A 25,173-nucleotide genomic window follows, 5' to 3' on the forward strand; every position below is an offset into this window, starting at 1 on the left:
AATGTGGTCAGGGAGGCTGCCAAAAGGGGCCTACAGCAACATTAAAGGAGCTGCAGGAATATCTGGCAAGTACTGGCTATGTGGTACATGTGACAACAGTCTCTTCATATGTCTGGCCTATGGGGTAGAGTGACAAAAGCCTTTTCTTATGAAGAAAAACATCCAAGCCCAGCTAAGTTTTGCAAAAACACATCAGAAATCTCCCAAAAGCATGTGGGAAATGTGTTATGGTTGAACTTTTTGGCCATAATTCCAAAAGATATGTTTGGTGTAAAAACAACACTGCACATCACCAAAAGAACACCATACCCACCGTGAAGCATGGTGGTGGCAACATCATGCTTTGGGGCTGTTTTTCTTCAACTGGAACAGGGGACTTAGTCAAGGTAGAGGGAATTATGAACAGTTCCAAATACCAGTCAATATTGGCACAAAACCTCCAGGCTTCTACTAGAAAGCTGAACATAAAGAGCAACTTCATCTTTCAGCATGACAACGACCCAAAGCATATATCTAAATCAACAAAGGAATGGCTTCACCAGAAGAAGATTAACGTTTTGGAATGGCCCAGCCAGAGCCCAGACCTGAATGCCATTGAAAATCTGTGGGGTGATCTGAAGAGGGCTTTGCACAGGAGATGCCTCACAATCTAACAGATTTGGAGTGTTTTTGCAAAGAAGAGTGGGCAAATATTGCCAAGTCAAGATGTGCCGTGCTGATAGACTCATACCCAAAACAACTGAGTTCTGTAATAAAATCAAAAGGTGCTTCAACTAAGTATTAGTTTAAGGGTGTGCACACTTATATAACCATATTATTTTATTTTTACTTCCCTCCACCTAAAGATTTCAGTTTATTTTTCAAGTAAGTTGTACAGTTTTTAGGTCACATTAACCTCCCTGGCGGTATGATTCTGTCTGGAATTACGTACCAAAAGCGGTACAATTATTTTGCAAGGAAATTTGGCGTTTTATACTGTAGGCCTGCAATTCTTAGGAATAACTCATTTAAATCTGACCAAACAAGAGTCTTGTAGGCATCCCGGGTATGAATTTTTTTTAAAAACAAAATTATAAATTATAATATAATAAAGAATTATAAATAATTATAACAAATAATAATTTAATTATAATAAAAATTATTCAATAATGTACGTTAATCAACTAAAAATCACTGAAATTTGCTCAGTTGCAGAATTGTCGCTGTCATTACTTTTATTTTTTTATGACGAATTTCCCCACAAATCGCTATCGCACAATTCTGAAAGTGATTATAATTTATTATCGCTGTTTTCTAGCGGCTCTAAAACCATTTTTGACATAAAGGGACACTTTTGGTTGCTATGGACAATCTACAGTTTGCAGGCAGAAATAACAGTTTTTATTATATAAAAGAACATGTAGGGCACTGGACAGACCACTAGGGACAAGGGAGGTGTGCATTTTTTACATACAGTACTGTAATCTTGTAAGATTACAGTATACTGTATGTATAGTGTTTGTTTACTTTTTTGAATTTGGCGCCGTTCTCCGCCCCGTGCAACGTAACGTCGCAGGGAACGGAGATCGGCGGTACACAGAGACTCAGTAAATCGAGCGGGGACCCGCTCGCTCACACAGCGGGGATGCATCGCAGGATCCAGGGACAAGGTAAGTAACTTTGTCTGTGGATGCTGTGAAAGGTATGCCGCGCCGCTGCACGCTCTGCACATCTACCCCGAGCGTGACACGGGGATACCGATAGTAGCATGGAAAAAACACCCCGAGTCACGCTCGGGGATACCGCTAAGGAGGTTAAAGGTGGAAAAAGTCCTGAAATGATTTATCTTTGTCATTTTTTTACGTCACAGAAACCTGACATTTTAACAGGTGTGTGTAGACTTTTTTATATCCACTGTATGTGTGTGTGTGTGTATATATATATATATATATATATATATATATATATATAGTTAGTCGTTTATTCGGGCATACATAAGTAGCAGCATCTACTATTTTTCATAGTTTGGGCAAGCACAGAATTTTTATATATTTCTACAATGAAACATTTCCTACATGGTCTGGCCCTTGACTTCCACATGTCATTACACAGAAACTGTATGATTGATAAAGTACATGATGTTAAATGCTCTTAAAAACTACAGCACGAAAAAGGCAAACATTTAAAGAGTTTCAAACCAAACTAACCTGCTGTTTGCTTCAAATTTTGATCATATTTACAGAAACCGCAGTCATAAGGGCTATTCCGCCAGTCTCCAGCCTAATGATTAATTCACTGTTCTGACCCTAGTAATGTTTATTAAAGGCAGGTCAATAATATTGCAGACAACAACTAAAGGAGGCAGAAGAAAGAAAAATGCAACAAATAAAGGAATAGGATTGCAGAATGGCATTTCCATGTAATGCCGCTTTTCGTAAACATACATTCTTCATTTACCAAACCAGTGGTGCCCTGTCATATGATGAAAGGCATAATATATAGATTTACATTTTTCAAACTTATACTTGGCTTACCATAGGAACCATGGCCATTTTTAACCACTTGCTTACTGGGCACATAAACCCCCTTCGTTCCCAGGCGAAATTTCAGCTTCCGGCACTGCGTCGCTTTAACTGACATTTGCACGGTTGTGCGAAGTGGCTCCCAAACAAAATTTACGTCCTTTTTTCCCCACAAATAGAGCTTTATTTTGGTGGTATTTGATGACCTCTGCGTTTTTTATTTTTTGCGCTATAAACAAAAAAAGAGCGACAATTTAAAAAAAAAATATATTTTTTTTACTTGTTGCTATAATAAAGCTCCCATTTTTTTAAAAAAAAAAACAATTTTTTTTCTCAGTTAAGGCCGATACGTATTTTTCGACGTATTTTTGTAAAAAAAAAAAAAATCGCAATAAGCGACTGGTTTGCGCAAAAGTTATAGCGCCTACAAAATGAGGAACAGAATTATGATTTTTTTTCGTTATTTTTTTTTTACTAGTAATGGCGGCGATCTGCGATTTTTATTGGGACTGCAATATTGGGGCGGACGTATCGGACACTTTCGACACAAATTTGAGACCATTCACATTTATACAGCGATCAGTGCTATAAAAATGCACTAATTACTGTATAAGTGTCACTGGCAGGGAAGGGGTTAACACTAGGGGGTGAGGAAGGGGTTAACTGTGTAGCCTGGGTGTGTTCTTACTGTGTGGGGGGGAGGGGGGTGACTGGGGGAGGTGACCGATGCTGTGTCTCTATGTACAAGAGACACAGATCGGTCTCCTCTCCTCTAACAGCACGTGGAGCTCTGTGTTTACACACAGAGCTCCACGTCCCTGCTGTTACCGGCTGTGTTCCCGACGATCGCGTGTACCCAGCGGACATCGCGGCCGCCAGGTACACGCATCGGGTCCCCAGCGATGCGGCGGCACAGTGGTTACCCGCCGCATGCCCCCCAGTGGCGCGTGCGGGTAATGCATTTCAAATGACGTCCAAAGACGTCCACTTGGCACCTGAGAACCGCGCTGTTGACGTCTATTGTCAATAGCGCGGGTCTCAAGTGGTTAACTTATTATTGTATTTGTACTAAAGATGCACAACGCATTGTGCAACAGGACCCCTATCTTTAAGTTAACCCTTCTGCTGATTTTAACACTTAAATTTCCTCATCTGAACACTTATGCAACACATAAAATGAAAGTGTATGTATATATATTTTTTATTTTGAATAGATTAGGATAGAATTACCTATGCCATTTTTCATGGCAGTTTGTATTCCTATTAGGCAGGTTCACTTTCTCTATTTGTCCTGGTGGCCATTATCACAAAAACAGAAAGCGATTTAAAATCCAAAATGTTACAGTTGTCACTGTTACAAGAGGTGAGGATGAATCTTCTTATGTTCTTGTAACAACTGTATAAATTGGGGAAAAAAATAGGGATTTCCTATCTCTTTGTAGAGCTGTCTCCTCACTTCCTGTTGTTTCTCTAGGACAGAAAATTAAAGGAAATCTCCCCCTCCGGACACAGGCAGGAAAAAATACTGATAGAGGTTTTACCTTACCTGCTTTATTCAAAAGCTTTGGCTATACCTACACTTTAACACTTTTAATGTTTCCCATAACGTTTAAAAGAGATGTATGGGTTTTTTTGTTTGTTTTTTTAGAATCATACTTACCTGCACTGAGAACTGAGCGATCGAACACCGCTGATCACTCGGTTCTCACAGCTCCCTGAGCAGAGTGATGTTGACTGTCAGTCACCACTGTCTGTTTTGCCCCCTCTGTGCAGGGGATGGGAGCGGCTGGCTCAGGTTCTCAGTGGCTCGCCAGGTGCCGGTTCAGGCACGTGGGCAGATCTGGACTCCATTGTCGTGATCTTATCCGAGCCTGGACCGGCTCTATAAAGTGAGCAGGCTTCAGCCTGCTGTCTGCTGAATACGTGTCACAGGAGTGCAGAATGAACTGCACTTATGTGATCCATAGAAGTACAGCAAGGGAGCCTTGGCTGTACTTCTCCTTTAATTTTTATACCTTTGCCTAACCCTAAGGCTACATACACACCGGCGAATAAGATCAATGTGAATTGTAGCAGCAATTTTACCTGTTTGCTGCACACAGATGTCATTTTTATGTTTTGCAAAGTACTTGCAAATACTGTAAGTGTGTCATTTTTTTTTATTCACAGAAAATAGAGGAAGAGCGAAGGAGACAGCAGGTGGAAAAGACAGAAACTTTTCAGGTAAAGAAGGGCACTAATGTAAATGTGTTCAAATATCAAAGGGGTTGGTTTACTAAAATGAATGTTGACTCAGTTTAGAAAATGAAGCTGAGTTGTGCTTGCTTTGAATACTAAATTAGGTGCAAGAGAACTAATAAAAAACAGAACTTCGACTTGCAAATGGTTGATTCATTGCAATGAGAACTGCTTTACTTTCTTGACTAAATTAAAGTGATTGTAAAGTCTTTTTTTTTTTAAATAACAAACACGTTATGTTATACTTACCTTCTCTGTGCAGTGGATTTGCACAGAGCAGCCCCGATCCTCCTCTTCTCGGGTCCCTCTTTGGTGCTCCCGGCCCTTCCCTCCTGTTGAGTACCCCCACAGCAAGCAGCTTGCTATGGGGGCACTAGAGCCGAACCACAGCTCACAGCCCAACATGGAGCCACTGCCTGGTCCGCCCCCTCTCTCTCCTCATTGGCTAACTGACTTTGGTTGACAGCAGCGGGAGCCAATGGCGCTGCACTGCTGTCTCAGCCAATGAGGGGGCGGGAGTCCCAGGCAGTCAAAACAATCCTACAACATCGCTGTATCTAAATGGGGCTCAGGTAAGTATTAGGAGGGCTGAGGGGACTGCTGCACACAAAAGGCTTTTTATCTTAATGCATAGAATGCATTAAGATAAAAAAAAAAATTCTGACTTTACAATCACTTTATTCAGTTGCTAAGTGAATTTACATAATCCTTAAAGTCGTACTTTTTAATTTTGGATATTTTTCAAATATGTGTACCATTGGGGAGATTTCCCTTTCACTTGCTGTCCCATAGCCACAACAGAAAAAGAAAGAAAATTCCTCTAAGGTGAGGCACACAGACAGCAATAAAAACCTGACAGGTATTCCGATCTCTCTACACTCTATCTAAAACTAAAAAAAGAAGAAAAAAAATTGCCTTAAGTAAAGTAAGCAATGTCAATGTAGCCTTGCAGTGTTGGGGTCTGAGTTCAGTTATTCTAAATAACTTTGCAAATGTATCTTCTTCAGTGTTTATGGGTTTATTCGAGATTCTCGTAAGTAAATCTAACAATAAACTTCCACTTACTCCCTCTTGGTTTGTTGAATATAGTATCAGGCCCCATACACACGACCAGTTTCCTCGGCAGAATTCAGCTTCCGACCGAGTTTCTGGCTGAATTCTGCCGAGAAACCCGGCCGTGTGTACAATTTCGCCGAGGAAGCCGACGAGGAGCTCGACGAGGAAATAGAGAACATGTTCTCTATTTCCTCGTTGTTCTATGGGAGCTCTCGGCCCGCCGAGCTCCTCGGCGGCTTCAGGGCTGAACTGGCCGAGGAACTCGATGTGTTTGGCACGTCGAGTTCCTCGGCCGTGTGTATGGGGCCTCACAGGTACTGTGTGTCATTATGTTAGTTCAATAACTGAAAATAAAATACTTGTTCATTCTGCCAAAAATCTTCTCAGCTGATAACATCTTTCGCTCTCTGCCTCTGACTGCTGTTAGTTAGCATTATTTCCACTTCTCCACTGTGAACTATACAAACCCTTTCCTCCTAGGGCCGTTCATACATGGATTCAAATTCAGCTGGTTCAGCATGGACCAGACACATTTGTCCCGATCAGCTCCTCCGGGCATAGTCAGCTATGCTGATCAGTATATTCTGACGGTGGAGAAGTCTCCCCGCTGTTAGAATACAAAGGACAAATACAAAATCTTTATATTTACAATATATTTGAGGGAATCAAGTTGATTTCTTTCATTCATCCCACTGGTTGAATGAAAAAAATGACTCATGTATGGTCAGCTTAAGTTTTGGGAGAAGGGCTGGTATTTTGTAGGGTGACAGTGGTTCTCCATAGCTACAGTACAATAAGTGAGCATTATTATGCTAGGACAGGCAGTGTGTTGCTGGACTGCAAGAAAGAAAAGAAATACAGCTAACACATCTAAGGGCTGGAAAGCTGTATTACATTTTTTTTGGGGGGCGGTGCGCTTGCGGGACGTTAGAAAAAGTCCTGCAAGCAGCATCCTTGGGGCGGTTTACGTCCTGCTCATTTAAATGAATGGGCAGTGCTTCCGAAGCACCTGCAAACGCGCTTTTAACCCCCTTCTTCGGCCACTAGCGGGGATTAAAAGTGCCCCGCTAGTGGCCTGAAAAGCGCTTAAGTGCTCACGCTTGGGTGGCCCCAGTGTGAAAGTAGCCTAACTGACAATTGCGTGGTTGTGAGACACTGTACCCATATAAAATTGATGTTCTTTTTTTCCTACAAATAGAGCTTTCTTTTGGTGATATTTAATCACCCCTGCGTTGTTTTTTTTTGCACTATAAACAAAAAAAGAGTGACAATTTTGAAAAAAAAACAATTTTTTACTTTCTGCTATAAAATGCATTCAATAAAAAAAAATCTAAAAAAAATCGAATTTCTTCATCAATTTAGGCCAATATGTATTCTGCTACATATTTTTCTGCTACAGTTTGAGTGCTCTAAACTCACTCCCCAACCAGTACCTTATATGTGTAAACAAACTAAAGTGCATTGATTATAAAGTGACTGATGCCAATCACATAGGTCCAGATTCTCAGTGGAGATACGACGGCGTATTTCCAGATACGACGGCGTATCTCCAGATACGCCGTTGTATCTCTGAGTCCGGCCGGTCGTATCTATGCGCCTGATTTTTTAGAATCAGTTACGCATAGATATCTATTAGATCCGACAGGCGTAAGTCTCTTACGCCGTCGGATCGTAACTGCATATTTACGCTGGCCGCTAGGGGCGTGTACGCTGATTTACGCGTCGAAATATGTAAATCAAATAGATACGCAAATTCACGAACGTACGCCCGGCCAATGCAGTACAGTTACGCTGTTTACGTTAGGCGTATAGTTACCCCTGCTATATGGTGGCGTAAGTGCGGCGTACCAATGTTAAGTATGGCTGTCGTTCCCACGTCAAAATTTTAAAAAGTTACGTCGTTTGCATAAGTCGTCCGTGAATGGGGCTGGACGTCATTTACATTCATGTCGAAACCAATGGCGTCCTTGCGGCGTACTTCGGAGCAATGCACACTGCGAAATTCCACGGACGGCGCATGCGCCGTTCGGGAAATACGTCAATCACGTCGGTTCAAGCCTGATTTACATAACACACGCCCACCTCTTCACAATTTGAATTAGGGCGGGCTTACGCCGGCCTATTTACGCTACGCCGCCGCAACGTTTTTTGGAGAATACGGCACTTGCCTGTAAAAGTTGCGGAGGCGTAACGTAAATAGGATACGTTACGCCCGCACAAAGTTGCGCCATAATACGTGAATCTACCCCATAATGTGCAGGTGCTCTTCAATCATACGTGTCCTTTGTGCTAAAATGAATTACTATATACAGTCCTTAAAAAATGGATGTATGCAGTTCTTAAAAAAAAATATATATATATATATATTTTTCCAAAGTGACAGGTGCTCTTTAATAATATGTCCTTTGTGCTTGTGCTCCTTACAGTGCCCCTAGAGGTAATTTACTCACCAGAAATAGTCACCCCTTGAAGGGGTATTGCACATTCACAGTATTTGCCACTGTGCAGCAGTATGCAGATCCATAAACCCTTTTTTATTTAAATGTTTTACTAGTAATGGCGGCGATCAGCGATTTTTAGCGGGACTGCGATAATGTGGTGGAAAAATTTGACACCTAACTGACACTTTTTTGGGGACCTGTGGCATTATTACAGTGATCAGTGCTAAAAATATGCACTGTTACTGTACTATTGACACTGGCAGGGAAAGAGTTAACATCAGGGGCAATCAAAGCGTTAAATGTGTCCCTAGGGGGTGCTTGATAACTCTGTGGGGGTTGCTCTGACTCTGTGAAGACAGATATCTGTGTTCCTGCTTAGCAGAAACACAAGATCTCGTTCTTCTCCCTTGTCAGAACAGTGATTTGCCTCTATCGGGAACGATCGCGGGTGTCCGGTGGACATCGGGTTCGCCAGACTCGCTGATTGATTCCCCCTCTGTCCAATCAGCACGTGATCCCGCGCCACCCAGTGGCTATTGCATGGTATGATGTAAAGGTATGTGATTTTGCGCAATAGAGCCAACCTGCTACAGTACATGTATGTTAAGTTGTCGGAAAGTGGTTAAGAATTCTTTTCTTGGCTTCCATCAAAAATGACCTTGTATTTTACCTTAGAAGCGTTTCCAGAAGTATAAATTACTGCAGATGGTGTCCCTGGTAGGAAACAAGCCCAGGTCATTACATACTGTACCTTCCAACTTTTTGAGATGGGAATAAGGGACACCTATTAGCAAATGTTTGTACGCATAGGACACACCCCGTGCTATACCCTCTTTAAGGAGAAATTAAAGGAAAAAAGCCACAAGTGCTTTTATGTTTCTACCATTACTATTTCTATATACTGGCTTCTGAAATTTACAAATGCAGCAATTTAGAAATTGGATGAAAGGTTTAACACTGGGAAACACTTTTTGAGAGATAAATAGTGCATTTAATTCACAACTATATAAACATGAGACCAAAATGAAGGACAAAAGAGGAGGAAAGAGGGAAAGAAGATTTTTTTTCCAAATCAGGGACTGTCCCTCTAAATCAGGAAAAGTTGGGAGCTACAGTACGTCCTTAGTTCCTTTAAGACGAAAGTGTTAATCACACGGCCACTGAGCTGGACAGTATGAGTGTTGGATTTGTACTCTCATGAAGAAGATTTGGATTCTGTTTATTCTAATCCCTCATAACGTAACTGCAGGGTCACCTATCATTACACACAAATTTCATTATATGATGTGAAAGTGTATCTATGGTCAACTTTTAAAACGGTACATTCATTTCAGCTTTAAATCAAAATGACTGTATTTTATAGTCTAATCGTATTAATCTGAGGGATACTGAAGTTTGAAATCTTACTTTTTTGAGTAATGCCACACGTTCACTTCCTTGAACTCTGTAACAAATGTTCACTATGTCTTGTGAATATGTACTGCAAGTGTCAAACATTTCACAGAACCTGAAGTATGAACTACAGGAAACAGTCAGTACAAGAAACACTACACGTCATATCTGTTTGCAAGTAGCAAAGTACCATGGGATATGTAGTCCCCTGGTATTCATTGTGAGGACCTTCCATAACACCAGAAGGAAGGTCTTCCCCAACTTTAGAGCAGTATTCCTGAGTCATAAGGCCAGGGACAGCCAGACTAATCAGTATGTTGAGGATGACAATATTTTGTATTGTGGGAATATGAGAAATTATGCTTCAAAGGCGGCTACTATCAGACCAAGAGAAGAATTAGGTGACTCCCAGTCTAAAGATTCTGAGTGGAGAACTTGCAGTGTCTTTGGAATAGATGCTGCAAAGCATGCAGGGAATCCAGAAAGTTGTGGAAAGATATGGCCAGCAGACAGCCAGCACTTACAACTATCATTTGTATGGCTATTAAATACTGGTGTTATAAAATTAATGTGTATGCTGTTAATATTATACTCTTTTAAAAGTTATCAAATACTAAAGTCAAAGAAAAGGCAAACTTCTTGTGTTCCAGACCAAACTACCTAGATACAGCATGCTCCAGAATATGATAAATAAAGAAAATCTGATGCAGTCATTATAGGTAGTCACAAAACCTTTCACGAATCATGTCCATTAGTATTTCAGTGTTCTGACCCAAGTAATGCTCATTACAGGCAAGTAAGCAGTCTTACAGATCTTACAAGCAACAGCAAAAGGAGGAAGAAGAAAGAAAACTGCAGGAGATGAAGGAAGAACAGCGCAGAAAGGTATTTATATAGAATGCTGTTATATGACACTTTAAAGGAGCTGTTGTCAGCTTTACTTTCTTATTTTCTGCATGTGTAGCCCTCTTTTGGGGTTATGACAAATGGCCCTCCCTAAACAGGATTTTGCATTAAACCTGTAGGTAAATAAGAGAACCAGAACCTTTGCTAATAAAGTTGTCAGTGCCTCCACCCAGGACAGGGCCTCTGTGAACACAGGGGATTCCATTCCTGGGAAATTAATCTGTAACCTATCCAAAGTATTTGGGAGCTACTGCAATTAGCATATAACTTTTACCATAAGTATATAGAAGCACACCAGTATGAAAATACAAGCTTTAACCTCCCTGGCGGTATGATTCTGTCAGAAAAAACATGCTAAAAGCGGTACCATTATTTGCAAGGAAATTTGGCGTTTTATATTGTAGGTCTGTAATTTTTAGAAATAACTCACTTAAATCTGACCAAACAAGCTTCTAATAGGCATCCCGGGTATGACATTTTTTTAAAAACAAATTATAAATTATAATATAATAAATAATTATAAATAATTATAACAAATAATAATATAATTATAATAAAAATTATTCAATAATGTAATCAAATCAAAATCACTGAAATTTGCTCAGTTGCAGAATTGTTGCTGTCATTATTTTTTTTTTTTATGACGAATTTCCCCACAAATCGCTATCGCACAATTCTGCAAGTGATTATAATTTATTATCGCTGTTTTTTAGCTGATCTAAAACGATTTTTGACATAAAGGGACACTTTTGGTTGCTATGGACAATCTACAGTTTGCAGGGAGAAAGAAACGTTTTTATTATATAAAATGACATGCATGACACAGGACAGACCACTAGGGACAAGGGGGGTGTGTTTTTTTTACATACAGTACTGTAATCTATAAGATTACAGTATACTGTATGTAAGGTGTTTGTTTACTTTTTTGAATTTGGCGCCGTTCTCCGTCCCCGTGCGTCGTAACGTCGCAGGGAACGGAGATCGGCGTCACACGGAGGCACTGTGTGAATCGAGCGAGGTCCCACTCGCTCACACAGCGCGGTGGCATCGCTGGATCCAGGGACAAGGTAAGTAACTTGTGCCTGTGGATCTAGCGAGGCAAGCCCGAGTCTGACACGGGGTTTCCGCTCGCAGCAGGAAAATCTAACCCCGTGTCAGACTCGGGAAGACCGCCAGGCAGGTTAATATAAGAATTTAATAATAGTGTATACACTCAATGTACAACCAGGTATTATCAGCACAGGGAACAACGAAAGTCCTGGTGGAATTGTCCTCATATACAATGATTTATAAAGTTATTAATAAACATACCTTCAGATGAATTGTTCAGCCATATTCAATTCTAGAGGCCCCTGAGCATAATCGCGATGCAGCATCTGTTATTGTTTCAGAGACCTGAGGACAAGATCAGGGTTGATGGGAAGTTACTTCAACTGTTGTCCTTCACAGTCCAACCAGCCTGGAATGCAGATTCTCACCTGCAGAAACTGTGGTGTGGCAAAACAAGTCTGCCTTTCTACCCTATGGCATAGTCCTTAGTTGTTTTCAATCTGTCATGCAACCAAAACTCTAACTACCAGAAGTGGCCATTGGATGTCTAACCTGTGTAGCATTACCCCCAGTGGAGCTGCTGGATTTATGGGCGGAGTATTACTTTGTGGCTCCTCCAAAATTCCTAGGGGTGAATGATGCATATTGCATGTAGTAGAAGTAAAGGAATGTCCAGACAGGTGCTCTTTGCTGTGCTCTTTATTACCCAGTGGGTAAAAACAGTAAAACTTGTGGTGAGGAAATTAAAGCTGAAGAACATAGGAAAATAGCGGATTCAGGCGTGATAATAGGAAACAGTCCTGCTCCCAAACGTACACTCCTTTTTACCACTCCCGCCGGAGTGAGTTTAGTGTACCCGAACAGGCCTCTCTCACTGACCTGGCAGTCAGAGTATCACTTGGACAATTGTAGGATAAAGTCTCTGCCACAGACCCCTCTCAAGAGCCCCAGAAGATACCTCTGCCACAGGTCCCCTCTGGGTTGAATCATTGGAGATATGCCTCCTTAATTGAGTTACGTCTGGATCTTCTTCAACTTGCCACCCAGGTACCGACCGACAGGTGATCAATCCCTCGGTGTTCGGCTACCTTGATCCCCGGTGGTTTATCCAGGCCCTTTTGGACCGCCAGCCTCTCAATGGCGCTCCTCAGACCGACTCCCCACCGAACAGCATTACAGCTTGGGATCTTCAAGAATGGGAACCCAGTCACTCACTGGGTCCCCGTCGCTGTTCAGATGCTCCGGGTCAGCATGGCCCCAGAAACCAGGAACACCGTGTGGCGCGCATGCCCCGGCCAGGTAGGCCATAGCGCCCGGGCGCTGTGGTGTGGCCACCCTAAAGGTGGGTGCCCCACTGGACGAAGAAGAACCCAGAACCAATGACGTCTGCCCCATAAATACCCCTCCCCAGCATGCACAGCGGGGACAAACCCCTGTGATTGGCTGCTGGGAAGAGCACCCAAACCTTGACTCCACTGCTGCCCCTGCAGCACCGGGGCTGGAAGAACACCCCAGTACAACAGAATGGACTCACAGCATAGCCAAGCTGAGACAGAGACAGCATTTTGCTACTAACAATCTGGATCAGAGTTTAACTACACTCTGATCTACACATAAATTTAGCTAGCACCAGTACTGTAAGGTACATAGGTGCTACACCTGGCTCTAGCCTAGGCTGGTTATTGTGCCCCAAACTAAAACTAACTATAGAACACCAGACCAGAAGGAACAGGGTAAACAAAAATAACAGGAACTGAAAAAAACAAACTATATTGCAATAAACAGATTCACCTACTAATATACTAGAAGGTGGCCACTACATACATACAGTAGCATAGACCTATCTATCTGGTACTGTGCATGTGAGAAAACAACGGTAGCACAGCGATAAGTCTGTCACAAGGATTCAGAAGCACACTTTAGAACATGGGTCTTCAAACTACGGCTCTCCAGTTGTTCGGGAACTACAATTCCCATCATGCCCAGTCATGTCTGTGAATGTCAGTGTGTTACAATGCCTCATGGGATGTGTAGTTCTACAACAGCTGGAGGGCCGTAGTTGGAGGATCCCTGCTTTAGAACCTATGGGGAGCTGCAGTTAAACTATTAGAACATATAAATACTTGCCTTATGGTCTTTGCTTCTGGTCTTGGCAAAACAGCAACACCAACAGCAACAGCAGCATCTATGAGTGTAAGGTCATGAGGTTCAGTTCTGTGTCTGCTTTCTTAAAACTGCCTTTTATATAAAATCACAGTCCTCTAAACACGGTTTCTGACCCGACTAGCAGGGACAGGAAGTTCATGTCTGTAGCCAACCAACTCTCTTGTAATTAGAAACAAAGCTATTTACAAATACAGGGTAGTTGAGAGCAGCAGATCCCAACATGTGTTTTCACTGCCTGGCTATAATGGCACAGATACACCCACATACAGAAGGGAGACTGCTTCTGCATGTGAGATTGGTTCAACTCGACACTGGCACCTGCACCTGGATCTCAGCTTGCCTTACTGAAGTATGTTAGATGGCCAAAAGTTTTTTGACACCTGACCATCACACATAGATAAACGTTTTAAACAACCCATTTCAAAATCAAAGAAAATAAAGTTGGCCCCACCGTTCTTGGAAGTCTTGGAGTGTGTCTCAAGCAATTTGTAAACCATTAGTGAGGTCAGTTATTTTTAACAAGAAATCTGATTCGCATATTCAGTGGTGTACTGCCACTGGGTGCAGGGGGTGCTATATGGCATGACATTACCTATACTATTAGGGAACTTTCACACTGAGGCACGGGGGCATCTGCAGTAAAGCGCTGCTAGTTTTAGCGTCGCCCTACCGTTGAGTCTTCTTCAGTTCTTTGACTGCTAGAGCGGCACTTTTAACCGTGCTAGCGGCCGAATAAAGGGTTAAAAGCTTTGGCAGCGCTGCTCATTGATTTCTATGGGCGGGTACTTTAGGAGCAGTGTGTACACCACTCCAGTGTGAAAGCCCTCGCGCTTTCACACTGGAGTGACAGGAGAGGCGCTTTACATGCGCTATTTTTAGCCCTATAGCGCCTGTAAAACGCCTCCAGTGTGAAAGTAGCCTTAGAACTGCAATGGCATTTTTGCCCACCTGACAGCAGCAGTTCAGAGCCAAGGTGAGGGAAGTCACATCACACAACCAAGGTGAGATCCTCCCCTTACTCTGATAGGGGAAATCTGTAGTGAAGAAGGGTCTATACTTGGGGGGAAACTGAGGAGGGGTTAGAATAAGGGGAGGGGGTCTGTACTAAGGGGGTGGGCTGGAGGGGGAGGGAATCTATGGCTATAGGGGTATAATGTACTGTGGTGGATATTAGCTTGGGGGTAAAGGCACACTCTTCTGAATCCTGCACTTAGTGCATTATCTATTCCTGACTTCTGTACTCTGTACTCACGCACTTCTGAGCCCTGTACTCTTTGTGTTTTCCTGTTGTACATTTCATACTCCTAACTACTGCACTCTGTATGCTTGGCTTTATATGACATAATCTTGACCAATGCACCCAAATGCCCTGTACACATGTTCGGTTTTTAAAAAAAATCAGATGAGAGCTTTTGGTCCAAAAAAAAAATTGCTGGAAAATGATAGAGAACAGATTCAGATAGGAATTTCTGATCGCGTGTACAAATTCGGACGCATGGTCGGAAACAAATCGACACATGCTCAGAAGCATAAAACTTAATTTTCTCGGCTCATCATAGTCTTTTAGGTCACCGCATTCTTGGCAGTGAAAAGTTCACCAAACTTTTGTGTAACCGTGTGTATGCAAGGCAGGCTTGAGCGGGATTCCATCGGAAAAAACATCCAACTTTTTTCGACGGGAAAACCGATCGCGTGTACGTGGCATAAGTGTACTAAGTACTCCTAAAGTTCTTCATTAAGGTAGGCTGTGTATGTAGAAAAGCATATGTAATGGAAACGTTTTTTTTTTTTTTTTAAAAGAGTGTGCTGTGGCTTGTATGTGTTTGTTAGACGTTTGCTTGTGGCACAGTCAATAAAGCTTATTTTATGCGTACAAGGACTGGCATATGTGTACCCTAAGCCTTTTAAGTCCCTCTCACGGTTAGTACAATTTGATCACATTCACAATAGGCGTTAAATGATTATTTTCCCCAGATGGCAGATATACTAGGTATGCCACCAGGCATACCATTTCAAAGGTGTTCAGCAAGGTTGCAGTCGGGGCTTGCTCTACAAGTACACAGAATTACCCCCCCCCCCCCCTCTTCCTTTTCCAAAGAAGATTGCACTCTAATGGCCCTATCACAATCACACAACCCGAGACCTTAGCAAAGAAAGACATAAATGTAATATTTTATTCGTGGGAGACATACAAAATGTATTATTTATGTGTTTTCCTAGGAAACAAGCAACACAGCAGAAACTATGGTTATCTTAATTTTCTCGCAGCCATTAGTCTACTTAAATTCTGACCCGTGGGGTGTTTCTGACTTTGGTATACAACCACTTTGACATGTATATTGAAATTCTACCATAAATCCCCCAGCAGCTGACAAATAAAATTGATTAGTTTTGTTAGCTAACCTTTATTTTCCCTAGCATTTATAAATCTGTCACTAAGGTGTTATTGCATTAACTTCTGTCAGCCGCTCAGATTTGCCATCGTTGTTCCACAAAGACACCACATTTTTTTCTCTACTTAATATTGCATTAAGCTTCTTCCCTGAGCATTTTTCCTGCTGCATCAATCATTCTGCTCTCTTGTGATGTATCTTTTATGTTTCCTTCAAACCATTTTTCTCTTATGCATTACCCTAATCATCACGCTGACTGGCTTCCACATTTGTTAAATCACCTTTTATTCTTGCCGGTGTTTCATCAACTTCTGATAATCCTCTGGCTATTTCCAGAGTCACATCAGGTTTTTAACTTCTGTTTTGAAAGAGTAATTAGACTTTTTCTTATAGTTTTAATATCATATCCTGAGATTTTAGTGTTGGTTATAGGCACATAATTTTTCCTCATTAACACTGATGTAACTGCCTCTAATTTTATGTGAGTGAATAGAATAGAATAAAGAAATATATCTCCAAGTGATGTCAGCTTCTTCATAGAGACGCACTGTTCTCATCACTCCCTATTAAAATGTACCTGCTGCATGCACGTGATGGAGGCAGATATTTTGCAAGTTAATTCAATACACAAAAGGAAACAGACAGAGAACTAAGGTTTTTAGATGGAGAGATCATCAAAGTTCCACAATTCCTCTGGTTTTCCTTTATAGACTTTTCAAAGTACAAAAACTGTTGTAGGCATAAAGAGCCGTTACCTAGAGGTGCTGTGTATACCTAGAGCAGTGATGGCGAACCTTGGCACCCCAGATGTTTTGGAACGACATTTCCCATGATGCTCAACTACACTGCAGAAGGCATGAGCATCAAGGGAAATGTAGTTCCAAAACATCTGGGGTGCCAAGGTTCGCCCTTAACCGACCTAGAGCCTCCCAAACCCACCCATCATGGCTGAATCGTGTTCTGACTGGCAACGTTTTTGCATTTTATGAAGCCAAACCTGGCCCACCCCTTCCTGTCTCCTGCACATCCTAATTCCTCAATGAAAAGTCTATCAAATTGATTGGCCAATAGAAATGTGTTATTTGAACTGGAGATAGCAGCAACCTCTGATAGTGCCTGGGTGTATTTTGTCAGAATGGCCCCAGACTAGAGCTGGGTGAATTTGGCCCCAAAACAAACTTGATTCACAATTTGAATCAAGTTTTTTTTTCTGATGGACACCGCGCCGGTCCTAAGGAGCTGGCCGCGGGATTTGGCCTAGTCCGCCTCGATCCTGGGAAAAGGCCGCAGACTATGCCGAAGCCGGGGCCTCGCCTAAAAATCCTGCCCGCAGCTCGCTGCGATCCTGGTAAAAGTCTGCGAGGCCCTGGATTTGGCCTAGTCTGTGGCGTCCAGCCTTTTTTCCAGGATCGCGGCGAGCTGCGGGCAGGATTTTTTAGGCAAAGCCGCCACTTGGGCCTAGTCCACGGTGCGCCGGTCCTATGAAAAAAAAAATCTAAAACATTGATTTGGTCAAAATCTGAATCGATTTGACCTCCCAACCCAATTCAAGATTCAAATCGACTTTCCCCAGCCCTATCCCAGGACTCAACTGTAATTGGAAGATTGTGGTGGTTACTGTAATCTATAAGCAACGTTAACCTTAAAGTATTTCGCTCCATTTGTACATCCAGTGTCCACAGTAAAATTCCGCCTATTTACCCTGAAAAGCCTAACCAGGCCTAGATTTGTAGTCTGGTGTAAGTTCTTGAGGGCTGTTCTGCTCCAGTTAATCCTGGCCTATTAGAAAAATTGACAAGAGCTGAAATGAGATATGTACTGGGTCAACAGATGTACCGGTTCCAAATTATTTCTCAGGGAATAATGATTAATTATGGATGAGCAAATCAGGTGAATAGGCAAACCAGCAAATCACAAATATTTTCCATTCACCATTATGTAATCATGTAGTCAACCTGTGAAGAACCACACAGATCCTGAATTTCATAATTCTCTGCATCTACCTGGTAGATATTATAGTGAACATTCAGATGAGGGATTTTAAAACTACGGCCCTCCAGCTGTTGCACAACTACACGTCCCATGGGGCATTGTAAAACTCTGATATTCACAGACATGACTAGGCATGATGGGAGTTGTAGTTCCTGAACAACTGAAGAGCCATAGTATGAAGATGGTCCTGATTTAGGTGAAATAAACATTTCATCAAATCTCTTGTTTCTGTAAAATGGAACTAGGAGAATCAGTGAATAATACATTTCAGCAAACTTTAAAATTCCATTTTAATTATATTAAATTTACTTTCTTTCATACACATGACTTTGTTGATCTTGCAGCAATAACAATGTGTCTTCCTTAATTATTAGATTTGCTTGCTATGTACTTTGTGCACATGTACAATTAAAAAAGTAGCATATGCAAAACAAACACGTCAATAAACCTATTTTCACTACAACACTCTATAACTATCCCAAATTCTACATTCTACAATAATTACTTGTTTTTCTTGGTAAAATAAAAAAAAATAGAATCCACTCATTTATTAGCTTTTTGATTCCCACATGCTGTTCTCCTAAAAGCTTTTTTTCTCTTTCTCTTCATCAAGTTCATCGGGTGTCACAACAAAAGCCATTCTGCGTACATACAGAAAGGGCTGCTAGAAAAAGTCACAAAACTAATGCAAGTATTAGCCTTTCTGTTGACCTTTTGCTGGAGCTGGGCGGTCGATACTCCGACAATGTGACTTGTAGTGTTGAAATGATTGCTTAGAGGTGTGCTGTAACTAAAGTATTTTCTAGCACAGCTTTTGGATGGCAGCATGTTTATTTTAGTTTCAAGAACCCATATAAAAAAAATAACACTGATACTGCAACTGTTCATGTGTGCATACTAAAAAAATAGGCTGTTATTTTTATTTTTTTAAAAAGGTTTCCTTTACTCCTTATTTTACTCCTGCTGCCTCCCCATCATAACACAAAGACCAACCTATAAATGGTTATATATTAATAATATTTCTATAAAATATGCGTATCATCTACATTGCTTTCATTGCATCTGCCAGCTTTGGTAAGCAACTGTTGTTTGTTTTTTTTATTATTATTTTCAAACCTTTAGTTGAAAAGGCATTCATTATAAAGTAGAGAAAAAGATCCCCTTCAAACTGAAATAGAATACCTCCATGAAAAAACTGACTGCTGTGTATCCTTGCTCTCTGTATGGAAACAGTGGTCTCTCTCTGCTGAGTTATAATGCACACCTCCTGAGTTACAGCTAGAGCTTTCCAATCAGAAAAGTTCATACTCATACCCTAGTTCTGACTCAGCAGGGGGTTAAATAGGTATGTAGCACCCTCTACCATATGTAGGTGCTAGAATAGGATCTTTCTAGGTTAAACTGTCAGCACAGGTAAATTTAGACAGGCCTATGCTTCAGGCTAGGCCTGCTTGTTTTGATCTGGGGGCTGGGAGTGGTTAGTGTAGCAGTGGGTGTTGCCACCTGTTCTCTAGTTCTGAGGCGCCTCCCCTGTCTCTGGGCAGAATGTACAGAGAAGGAGGTAGGGCCTAGGACTGGAGTGGCAGGCAGCTTGTATGGGAGCTCTGACCAATCCCCACTTGGTATTGGCAGGAGACGGGCCTCTTATATAAGCTGAGGTAACATGCCACTGGGGAGCATTGTTGGCTGGGAGAAGTGGAGGATGGAGTTATAGATAGTGGCAGGGACCCTACCCCTATCTGGGGGGGGGGGGTGAGGCCCGGCGGAGGAGCCCAGTAGAAGAAGGCTGTTGGAATGTACGTCCAGATAAAGTTCTCCATCATGGACTCGAGGCAGGAGAAGGTCAGTGAGTGTACCACAGTGGAGTGCTGGGTGCGGAGGCATGTCAGGGAGTCTGTAAAGGGAGCTTCATCATTACATGGCCAGTGATGAGGAGTCCTGGATCAGAGGAGAGACTGTGGGGAAGTGTGTCAAATCGATGTCGCCTGAGGACGCAGGATTTGCAGGTCGGGCTATCTGGGATCAGTAGTCAATCACCAAGTACAAGCTGTTAAACTACTAGGCCCCCCAGGGAGGGGTACTGCAGGCCTCGGGCCTAGTAACTACACAGTCAACTACCACCAAGTACAACTACTTACAGCCAGCAATCTGAGATTATTCAGAGTTGTCCCTTTTGTCATAATGAAGATGATGGGATGGGATCTAATAGTTTTACAGTGCAGGAGGAGAGAAGTCCTGGGAGCAACAGTCTGCAGGAGCTAGTGCAGAGAAAAAGGAGCAATAGTCTGCATGGTGATATGCAGGGGAAGAGACTGTAAAATGTTAGAAGTACATCAGTTCTTCAAGGCTATTCAAGGCTATTCTAATTCATCAATTTTCACTAAATATGATGGCAAAGCAACATGTTCTATGGGCATCCCATATCCCCCTTACCCCAACCAAGTTATATCCCCAATAAACAAAAACAAAACAATGCAAATGACTGTTAATGGTCTCTGAGGTGATAGATGGAGGTCTGGCAGCAGGGTGATATGGTGGATGTTAGTTACTAGTAGCAACCAACCGCTACAGGTATATAGATAGTCAAGTTGAAAAGAAACAAGTCCGCATTCACCGCCAATTCACAAAAAGTTGGGTCACTGTGTAAAATCTTCATAAAAACTGAGAGCAATTATTTACAAATCTTTTAAACCCACATTTTATTTACAATCGAAAATAGAAAACATATCAAATGTTTAAATTGAGAGAATGTACCATTTTAAGTAAATTAATAGGTCATTTTGAAATTGATGGCAGCAACATGTCTCAAAAAAGTTGGGACAGGTCAATAGAAAGCAGACAAAGCAAGTGGTATGAACAAGAAAAAGCTAGAAGAACATTTTGCAAGTAATTTGGTTATTTGATAACAGGTCGGTAACATGACTGGGTAAAAAAAAGAGCATCTTAGGAGGCATACACACGGTCGTTCCAAACCGATGAGAATGGTCCGACGGGCCATTTCCATCGGTTCACCGCTGAAGTGGACTGATGGTCTGATGTGCGTACACACCATCGTTCCAAAAAACGATTGGGTCAGAACGTCAAACACACGACGTGCTGAATAAAACAAAGTTCAATGCTTCCAAGCATGCGTCAACTTGATTCTGAGCATGCGCGGGTTTTGAACCGATGCTTTCTGTACTAACCATCGGTTTGGACCGATCGGGCAGCGGCCATCGGTTTGATTTTAAAGCATGTTTTAACATTTTGGACCGAAGGACAACAGACCGATGGGCTATACACACGGTCGGTTTGGACCGATGAAACTGAACCTCGGTCCATTCTCATCGGTTTTGTCCGACCATGTGTTCGCGGTCTCAGAGTTTTAGAGTGTCTCAGAAGTAAACATGGGGAAAGGTTCACCAATCTGTGAAAAGCTGCATCTAAAAATAGTCAAACATTTTTAGAATAATGTTCCTCAACCTAAAATGGCAAAAACTTTCATCTACAGTACACAATATCATCAAAAGATTCAGAGAATCTGGAGAAATCTCTGTGTGCAAGGGACAAGGCAGAAGCGCAATATTGGATGCCTGTGATCTTTGGGCCCTCAGAAGGCATTACGTTAAAAACAGGCATGATTCTCTGATGGACTTCACTTCATGGGGTCAGGAATACTTCCAAAAATTACTGCCTGTGACCACAGTTTGCCATGCTATCCAAAACTTTAAAGCTCTATCATGCAAAGTCGATCATGCAAAGTCGCCGTATCTGAACATGGTCCCGAAGCAACGCTGTGTTCTCTGGACCAAAGCTCATTTAACCTCCCTAGCGGTATGATTATTTCAGATTTTAGGTGCTGAAAGCAGTACCATTATTTTGCAAGGAAATTTGGCGTTTTATGCTGTAGGCCTGTAATTCTTAGGAATAACTCACTTAAATCTGACCAAACAAGAGTCTAGTAGGCATCCCGGGTATAAAAAAGTTTGAAAAACAATAATAAATAATTATAACAAATAATAATATACTTATAATAAAAAGTATTCAATAATGTATTCAACTCAAAATCACTGAGATTTACTCAGTTGCAGAATTGTCGCTGTCATTACTTTTATTTTTTTGTGATGAATTTCCCCGCAAATCGCTATCGCACAATTCTGCAAGTGATTATAATTTATTATCGCTGTTTTCTAGCTGCTCTAAAACCACTTTTGACATAAAGGGACACTTTTGGTTGCTATGGACAATCTACAGTTTGCAGGCAGAAAGAACAGTTTTTATTATACAAAAGAACATGTAGGGCACTGGGCAGACCACTAGGGACAAGGGGGGGGGGGGGGGGATTTTTTACATACAGTAATGTAATCTATAAGATTACAGTATACTCTATGTAAGGTGTTTGTTTACTTTTTTGAATTTGGCGCCATTCTCCGCCGCCGTGCGTCATAACGTCGCAGGGATCGGAGATCGGCAGCACACGGGGACACTGTGTGAATCGAGCGAAGACCCGCTCGCTCACACATCGCGGCGGCATCGCTGGATCCAGGGACAAGGTAAGTAACTTTGTCTCTGGCTGCAGCGAGGCGATCCCGATCCTGAGCCAGACTCGGGAATACCACCAGGGGGCTTAAATGATCTGTTGCAAAGTGCATATGTTTTCTATTTTCTATTGTTAATAAAATATGGATTTATGAGATTTGCAGATCATTGCTTTTTGCTTTTATGTAGATTTTACACACAGTGTCCCAACTTTTTTGGAATTGAGGTTGTAGTTTAACCAACAAAAAAGCAAAACAAATGTAAAACCTCCATATATGTATGTTAATTTAGTAAATAAAGTGAAGCTGTGTTCAAGTTGAATACCCAATATGCAAAACAAATGTAAAACCTCCATATTCAATTTAAATACCCAATATGCAAAACAAATGTAACACCTCCATATACAGTACACGATCCTATACCCACAGTTTATTCAGAGGAAGTAAAAAAAAACCCTGTGAAGCATGGTCCAATTTGCCCCAGTGGGGGGAAAAAATGTCCTTCTTGATCTCCGTGACACACTACAGAGTGCAGGACCACTGCTTCTATACAGAAGGAGAGATTTGTTTTCTACAGCATGCTCACAGGCTTTTCTTATCAATCATTCAATCATGTGCGAGCTATAATCTAGTTGTTTTCAATTTTCTATGCAGGTAATTGGGTATTCAAATTGAACACAGCTTCACTTTATTTACTAAATTAACATACATTTTGCAAAGCTGATATTCCCTTTACTAAGTGCACATCCTTTACTACTGTGCTAAATAAGACCGAATACATTTTGCATGTAGCTGTGGGGGAAGGGGAAGCTTAAACAGACCAGCATAATGCTTGTGTTATGTTTCTGAAATGTAATCCATAGAAACACAACATTAATCATTGTTATTAGATTGTAAGCTCTTCTGAGCAGGACCCTCTTAATCATCTTGTATTATAACTGTATTGTCTCCCTTTTATATTGTAAAGCGCTGCGTAAACTGTTGGCTCTATATAAATCCTGTATAATAATAATTGTTATCTCTCACTCACCAACAATTGGTCAGTAGGCTTGGAAACTCTGGATAGCCCTTTTCTACGACCCAACACCACAAATATAGTGGATTAGGCTTGTGGTTTAGGAGTTCTTTGGGGAGGGAGGGGAGGGGTAGTGGGTGTAAATGTGAATGTACTGTATGTGTGTAAAGGAATGTGATACATGTTTTTCAGGCAACTTAGCTGATATTGGTTGGATGTCACACTGTTATAGATTCATAAATTGACACCGCAAAGCTACTAATTCACTCCCTTGTTATCGCTCATCTTGACTATTGCAAATCCATTCTTGTTTTCCTACCTATACACAGGCTACTCGACTTCCCTTTAGTCCAGTGGTTCTAAGGGGTCAAATTAAGATTTGCCAGGGGTCACCAAACCCCGGGCTGTTCCTGAAACGCGCACCACTCTCCCAGCCTTTTCACGGTCGCCCAGTTCACGGCATGGGTGGGGAGGGAGACTAGGGGGTCAGCTGACTGGTGAGGAGGTGATGTGAAGTGGGAGGGGCTGGAGGAGACCCTATCTCCTGATTTCAGCATAGGGGTCACTGCTGCGAGACACCACAAAGCCAGAGACACAGTGAGTAACATTGCCTGTGATTTGCCATTAAAAGTCCTCACAGCAGTTCTCAGATCAGCAGATTTGATCAAGAACACCTAAATGGGATGATCAGAACTCCCCCAGCACTGCTACTCTTCCCATTGCTCCCACCCCCTCAACAAGGAGTAAGAGAAAGAATAAAAATAGAGAATACATGGAAGGGAGAGGATAGAAGGGGAGGAACAAAGAAAAAGGGAGAGAAAGAAAGACGGCTAGAGCGAGGTAGATGGAGGGAAAAAACAAGAAATTAGGATAGAGAGAGATAAAAGGGAAAGAAAGGAGAACAAAGAGAAAGAGTGGTACATCCTAAAATGTGGAGTGGAAGGGACTTAGGGAGTGCTAAATGTCCTTGGTATAGGGGCGCAAATTACTTGTCTTGCCTTGGGTGCTGACAACCCACGCTACGAAAATAATTTTACTGTTAGGGGTCCCCACATCTTGGGAAATTTTATCAAGGGGTCACGGCACTAGTAAGGTTGAGAACCACTGCTTTAGTCTGTCATGAAAGCTGCTGGAAGACCTATCCATTTTCCCAGCCATTCAGGGTCCGCCGCCTCTGTCAATCCCTTCACTGTCTTCCACTTGCCAGACACATTCAATATACTAACAAAAACAACAATCAAAGCCATCCACAACTCTGCCTCCAACTACATCACTAACCCTGTCTTAAAGTATGACTCAAATCCTGCTCTTCACTTCTCTCAAGACCTCCTGCCCTCTAGTTTTCATCATCTCTGCCTTCAGGACTTCTCAAAAGCCTCTCCCATCCTCTGGATCTTCCTCATTATGACTATCTCTCATTATGTCCACCTTTAGATGATCCCTAAAATGTATCTCTTTAGGGAAGTCTATCCCACCCCACCTAAAAACTGGGGTGTTTACTTTCTC

The 25,173-nt window shown here is 41.9% G+C and overlaps 1 protein-coding gene across 2 annotated transcripts in view; it reads left to right on the forward strand.

The window, feature by feature from the left end:
- The window catches only part of EPSTI1 (epithelial stromal interaction 1), a 121,116-nt gene that overhangs the window by 89,734 nt on the left and 6,209 nt on the right, over positions 1 to 25,173 (forward strand). The window contains exons 13-14 of one of the 2 annotated variants that reach the window (XM_040341299.1): positions 4,671 to 4,724; positions 10,421 to 10,513. In XM_040341299.1, the coding sequence (XP_040197233.1) occupies positions 4,671 to 4,724; positions 10,421 to 10,513 (147 nt within the window). The remainder of the gene's footprint in view (positions 1 to 4,670; positions 4,725 to 10,420; positions 10,514 to 25,173) is intronic. The other variant, XM_040341300.1, reaches the window with a different exon arrangement.

The sequence above is a fragment of the Rana temporaria genome, chromosome 2 (assembly GCF_905171775.1).
Source record: "Rana temporaria chromosome 2, aRanTem1.1, whole genome shotgun sequence".
Taxonomy (NCBI): Eukaryota; Metazoa; Chordata; class Amphibia; order Anura; family Ranidae; genus Rana; species Rana temporaria.